At 44.0% G+C, this 6464-nt stretch overlaps 1 protein-coding gene across 1 annotated transcript; it reads right to left on the reverse strand.

Moving 5' to 3' along the window:
* Positions 1 to 3192: 3192 nt before the first annotated feature.
* On the reverse strand, positions 3193 to 5485 carry ATP5IF1 (ATP synthase inhibitory factor subunit 1). The gene is made up of 3 exons (XM_078073574.1): positions 5326 to 5485; positions 5151 to 5233; positions 3193 to 3462 (listed from the first exon to the last, which is right to left on the reverse strand). The coding sequence occupies exons 1-3, from the start codon at positions 5410 to 5412 to the stop codon at positions 3315 to 3317; spliced, it is 318 nt and encodes a 105-aa protein (XP_077929700.1). The 5' UTR covers positions 5413 to 5485; the 3' UTR covers positions 3193 to 3314.
* Positions 5486 to 6464: the final 979 nt, after the last annotated feature.

Here is a 6464-nt window from a genome sequence, read left to right on the forward strand (position 1 = left end):
AATAAGCAAGTAATTATGACATGCTCATAAACTGCTGTGCAATTGTTGAATAACTTCAATAACTTCATTGTGTAAAATTCCATAGAAATCTTAAAAAAAAAAAAGGACTCCAATGATTCTGACTCAGATGGTTAGGGCTGCTTCAACAAATCTGCTCTTGCAGTTCTCAGAGCTTCTCTGGTCCCTGCCTTTCCTGAGTTTTGTTTGTTCAGGTTTTCTTGAGATTTGGAGACAAGAGCCCCTATTCTTTAAAAAAATCACCCCTTTTCTCTTCCTTAAGCCAGACTGTGCTGGTTGTCTGTTACTTGTAAACAAAAAGGATTTTATTCCAGGGAATGCTATGCTCTTATGTTAATATGTTTTGTACAAGAATAATCTTAACATATCTTTTTATTCTGAAATGACATTCATATGAAGAACTATATTAGATATATGTATTATTATGCCTAATAATCTGCTTTTATAAAAGTGTTCTATGCCCAAGAATGCCAGCAAATGTCATTAGAAACTACTTGTACAGTGGTCCTCAAACTTTAGTGGACATTAGAATCACTTGGGGAAGCTTGTTAAACAATTTCTGGGTTTAACCCTCAGTTTTAGCTGGTCTGTGATGGGGCCTGAGAACTTACCTTTCTAACAAGTTCCCAGGTGATGCTGATGCTGCTGGCTTGGGGGCACTTTAAGAACTCCTGCTGTAGGGACGCCTGGGTGGCTCAGTTGGTTAAGCATCTGCCTTCGCTCAGGTCGTGATCCCGTGATTAAGTCCTGCATGGGGCTCCTTGCTCAGCAGGGAGCCTGCTTCTCCCTCTGTCTGCTGCTCCCCCTGCTTGGGCTCTCTCTCTCTGACAAATAAATAAATAAAATCTTAAAAAAAAAAAAAAAAAGAACGCCTGCTGTAGTACTTTCCAAATTTCAAGAAACATCTGGGGTGCTTCTGGGGAATCTTATGACCTGTGCTATGTGTCTGTGGTTACTGGCTCAAATCACATAAATTACCTTAGGATTTTAACAAAGATATATTTAAACAAATATATTTAAGAGATATTTTTAAAATGTATTTTTAAATAATATTTATATCTTGCTTTTATTATGACAGGATAGAAAAATTAACCACAGATATGTCACAACAAGACCATGAGTTACCACTTTCATAAAGTTCAGGTAGTCTTAAATTAAGCTGCTCCAAAAATTATTCATTTTATCTTCCTAAGAATTCGAGCTTACTCTTCAAGTTTCAACTTTTTGCTTGCTTTATTTGATCATTATTAGAGTGACTTTAATTTAAAATAGATCTCAAGAGCAGATGGCACACTCAGGAACATAACTTCTAACAAGGTAATTGTTGATTAGAAGTCATGAGAATACTATCATCACAAACTTAAGGGATTTTGTAAGCCTTTTAGTACGGGCTGGGGGAGAGGCTCACAAAATGCAAAATGGGATTTAATGCAGATTCACTGTATCCTTGTAGAGCACGCACTAAAGAACAACTGGCAGCCTTGAAGAAACACCATGAAGAGGAAATCACCCATCATATAAAGGAAATTGAACGTCTGCAGAAAGAAATTGAGCGGCACAAGAAGATCAAACGTTCAATTTCCTTTATATGATGGGTGATTTCCTCTTCATGGTGTTTCTTCAAGGCTGCCAGTTGTTCTTTAGTGCGTGCTCTACAAGGATACAGTGGATCTGCATTAAATCCCAAATTACTTGTTCAACTAACTTTTCAAACTTTGTACTCTTGTAAAGTTAAAAAAAAAGGCATGTGACTTATGATAATTTTTTGCACTGCATCTTTAAGGTAATCTCATTGCTGGCCACTTGAATCTCAGCATTCACATCTCTGGAGTGTCCATAAACTTTCCACTAGCAGCATCATGGACATGTTTTGGAAACAGACATTTAGTATCTTGTCTGCAGGAGTAGGGTCAATGACTTGTCTGAACTTTTATCATTCAATGGTCCTAAAGGCCTTTTTGTAATAGGGTCTCACAACAAAGTACTCATTACAATTCTAGGGCAAATAATCCATTAAACTGGTGAATTGAAAATGTCTTGTTATTGGCCCAAAATGTCACTTTTTTTTGGCCTGGAGGAGTTACAGTTTGTGTAATAATTTAGTTAAACAAGCCTTACAGTCAAATTTGAATCAAGAACACTCAGCAAAGCAAAATATAATCTAAGGAAATTCTGATTCTCTGTTATTAACAAACTTGGAAGTCTCAACTCCACAATACTGGGCAACTGTAGGTAAAACATAATTTCTAATTCTAGTTCTTTCAATTTGCACAAGGCTAATTAGAACAAAGATAACTAGCTCATATGAAGAGTTCTCTAATCACTTTTTTTTTTTTAGTAAGCTCTATACCCAATATGGGGCTTGAACTTAGGACCCTGAGACGAAGAGTAGCATGTTCTACTGAGCCAGCCAGGTGCCCATCTGCAAAATAGACTGATGGTGCCTTGAATTGTATCCTCTTAAGCAATCATTCCTGTTTTCCAGGCTGCTCTTGATCTTATGTCTTGGATTAGGGTTTATTTTTCAAGCTTTCTCTGAACACCTCTGACTAGTGTCAGACAGAGAAAGGGACCTTTCCTAGTGTCATAGTCCCCCTCCCCCTATAAATTACATAGCACTTATCACTGTGCTCCATCTTTGAGCTCCCTATTGTAGGTACCCTGATTCATTTTTTTTTTTTTTGTAAGATTTTTATTTATTTGAGAGAGAGAGAGAGAGAGAGACAGCATGAGAGGGAACACAAGCAGGGGGAGTAGGAGAGGGAAAAGCAGGCCTCTGGTGAAGCAGGAAGCCCGACATGGGGCTTGATCCCAGGACCCCGGGACCATGACCCGAGCCGAAGGCAGTTGCTCAACTGAGCCACCCAGGCGCCCGATTCATTGTTTTAAAAAAAGATTTATTTATTTATTTGAGAGAGAGAGAGAGAGAGCAAGAGAGAGTATGCAACGAGTGGGACGGCAGAGAGGGAGAATCTCAAGCAGACTCTGCCCTGAGCATGGAGCCCGAAGTGGGAGCTCGATCCCACGACTCTGAGATCATGACCTGAGCCCAAATCAAGAGCTGGAAGCTTAACCAACTGAACCACCCAGGTGCCCCTATCTGATTCATTTTAGAAGTCCAGTAGTATGTCCCCCTACCCCTCTCCAGATAGTGGAAGAAGGCATTAGACACAATTCACTGATGACAATTTATTATAATCTGTCGGCAGCACACAGATAGATATTAATAAAACCAGAACTATGTTTCCATAGAAGTGGGCAATGATATGTAGCTATGCTATGGGAAGTGTGTATGTTTAATCATCATCATCATGTTTTAGATGTTTGATCTTCTTCTTGTGCCGCTCAATTTCTTTCTGCAGACGTTCAATTTCCTTTATATGATGGGTGATTTCCTCTTCATGGTGTTTCTTCAAGGCTGCCAGTTGTTCTCTATTGCGTGCTCTACAAGGATACAGTGGATCTGCATTAAATCCCAATCCTTCACCCCACAGAGATCTCTAAGCATAACCTGCAATACCTAAGGCAAAGAACGGGAGTCCCAATCCCATTGAAGTCTGGCTGGTCATCCTCTACTACCCACTCAAGCCCCACTAGTGAAAGAATACTCCATCTTGAGATATATCCACCTTAAGGATGACCAAAATGATTCCATTTTCCTGGTGCTAGTGCCTGAAATTCCATTATCTATGAGTTATTCATTTCAGATTTCTCTTTAGAAAACTCCAGAGAGGTGTGACATTAAGTCCCATATACCTTAGGACAGGAACCACCCAGAGATCAGAATCCCTTTTTTCGGGGGGGGGGGGAGAGCAAAAGGAGGGAAGGATGGACAAATATCCATGTCCTATCTCAATTTATCTAGGGCTTTCTTTGCCTAGGGAAATGCATGGCTCACTGTAAAGGCCAAAATGAAGGGGAAATAAAGTACTTGCCAGCCCAATTTAGGTCTCAAGAAGGGACATTCAAATGTTGGTTTGGGCACATAGGGGCCTCAGTTTTCCTTAACTGTAAAATGTTGATGTCCAGTTAAATGGTATCTAAGGGCTGTGTTTTGGTTCTCTGGTATGGCAGGTGCCATGGTGATAACTCTTAAGAGTGAGCAATAAAGGGGAGAAGTTAAAAGCTAGACCAAAGGAGGAGAAGCAGAAGCGAGATTAGTTCCACACTGTTCCCCCCTGGGTACAGAAGTCAGTAAATGATAATTTAGGGCTAGGAAAGAGTCCCTAGGTCCAAACTGCTCTGTACTCTTACACAGGAGAGAAATCTATCCAGCCCAGTCGCTGGGCTGGGCTGGGCTGGGCAGTGCAAAAGTCTCCAAGTGGGGGAGGAGGTTCCAACTAGGAGCTGCTGCCTTGGTTGGAAGCACTCTGGCGGAATTGGAAGACATGTGGGGGTCTGAAAATGGCTGAGGGTCTGGAGAGCCAGGGACTCCATGTGGAGGAGAAAAGAAAGAAAGAGTAGAGGGGTTATGGGTGGTTGAAGGCCGAGGAAATCAGGCTCAGGGGGTCTGCAAGTATTGGGCAGTAGGACCTAGACATCTTGAAAGAACCCGGAAGCCATTTCGCAAGACTGGGGAGAACTCCATGGGTGGGCATGGTCAATGATTCAGAAAGAGTTGAGCCATGGTTTGTGAGTTCTGGAGACCCGCGCGTGGAAATGGCTTGGGTTTGGGACCCCTGAACTGTTCTGCCGGGCACTGTAAGCGCCCTATAGGTGGCGACAGTCAGGACCTCAAGTGTTGGGGGTAATGGGTTCAGGGCCCGCTAGTTCTATCGGGGGATGGGAGCCCCAGGGACCAGGGAGAGAAGGGTAGAGCCATTGGAAGTTTTTTTTTTTTTCCTTTTAAAGATTTATCTATTCAAGAGAGAGAGTGCGAGCGAGCGAGCGAGCGAGCGAGCGGGGGGGGGGGAGGGGCGGAGGGAGGAGAGAGAGAATCCCACGCAAACTCCCCTCCCAGCACGGAGCCCGACCCCGGGCTCGATCCCACAACCCGAGATCACGACCGCAGCGGAAACCAAGAGTGGGCTGCTCAACCTACTGAGCCACCCAGGTGCCCGGGCGACTCAGTTTAAGAAGGATCGAAGGGCCCTGAGAGATCTGGACTGGACTCGGGGCTCCGTGGACCTCACCGGAAGTATCGTTCCTCTTCAGCTTGCTCTCTCTTTCCGAAGGCCCCACCTGCCTCCCGGATCGAGCCCGCGCCGGAGTCTGACTGCGGAGAGAGGTGAGAACGTCGGTAAAGGTGCGAAAGGGAGATGGAATCCGCGTTTAGGGCTGGGGCTGCGGACACTACCGCCGGCGTACCCGTTCGGAGCTGAAGCCTCGGGCTTCTAAGGCCCTAACGCCCCACACACCCAGCCGCACCCGGGAGCCCAACGCGGTGCCAGCCATTGTTGTTGTAGCAGGACTTCTCCAGTCACCTCTCTGCGGGCGCTAATGACTTTGGGAGCCAGGCAGCCAATCTTTTCGATGGAGAGGCGGGATGAACCGAGGAGTAGCGAATTATGAAGTGGAGGAGGCGGGGTTCCTGCAGTTCACAGCGAATCCTGAGCGAGAGGCGGGCCTATTCGTAGCCAATCCCTAGCAAGGTCTTTGGGGCCAAAGGCCTGGAGAATAATAATGGAGGAGGAACGCCGTCTGAAGTCCAAATCCGGGCCCTTGGACCCATTAGAGTGAGGCGCGGCATCCAGCCCATCCCACGATTCCAATCCTGAAGTTGTTAAAACACTCAAAGGAAGCCTTCCCTTTCCTGGACGTAGCATCGATAAGATGGCTAATGTAGGGGTTGGGGGGCTATGTCAAGAATGCTCCGACTTAGGGTTCTGGGGAAAATTTTTTATATGTGTATGTGTATGTAGTCTCTTAAGAGGTGCCAGCGTTCTTCTGTTGCATTGACATGTCACTCAAGTCACAGCTTAAAGGTCACCTCAGAAACTTTCCCCAACCTCCTTAGTCATTCTAATATGGCTACATTTTGTTCTTTCTCGCTCTCTCTTTGTGCTTTTCACCATTTGAAGTTATCAGGGCTTTGGTCAAGTAGGCACTGAATTAATATTTGTAAAATGCATTAATATGTAATTGAACAGGCTTGATAACTGGACTTCTGGCAATGTGAGGTAATGAAGTGGAAAAGAGCATAAGTAGGAGTCTGGGGAAGGCTTTGCCATGACCTCCCTTTCACCATCTAACAAATGTGAAAAAGACCATAGTGGTTTATAGCCTTTTCCTAAGTCATTTTTTCTCTCTGAGCCCAGTTTTTCCTCCTTTAGATGAGAGGGTTGGGCCAGATTATCTTATTCGTGATTATAAAAATATCTTCTTTGCTTTCTGTGAAATTGTAGAACTGTTTTTATTGATCATCTTTTGGTGGGAAAAATACCAGCCCTAGTTTGTATGACTTAAATGATAAGAAATGCCTGCAGGGCACATTTTCAAATGTTCAT

This window comes from Halichoerus grypus, chromosome 5 (assembly GCF_964656455.1).
Source record: "Halichoerus grypus chromosome 5, mHalGry1.hap1.1, whole genome shotgun sequence".
Lineage (NCBI taxonomy): Eukaryota > Metazoa > Chordata > Mammalia > Carnivora > Phocidae > Halichoerus > Halichoerus grypus.

What these genes read in the sequence shown, in the direction of transcription:
- ATP5IF1 (XM_078073574.1), bottom strand. Translation starts at nt 5,412, where the DNA reads ATGGCTGGCACCGCGTTGGGCTCCCGGGTGCGGCTGGGTGTGTGGGGC. An exon ending in GAGGCTTCAGCTCCGAACGG is followed by an intron (nt 5,234 to 5,325) that starts GTACGCCGGCGG and finishes CTCTCTCCGCAG; the next exon opens with TCAGACTCCGGCGCGGGCTC. An exon ending in GAAGAGGAACGATACTTCCG is followed by an intron (nt 3,463 to 5,150) that starts GTGAGGTCCACG and finishes GTATCCTTGTAG; the next exon opens with AGCACGCAATAGAGAACAAC.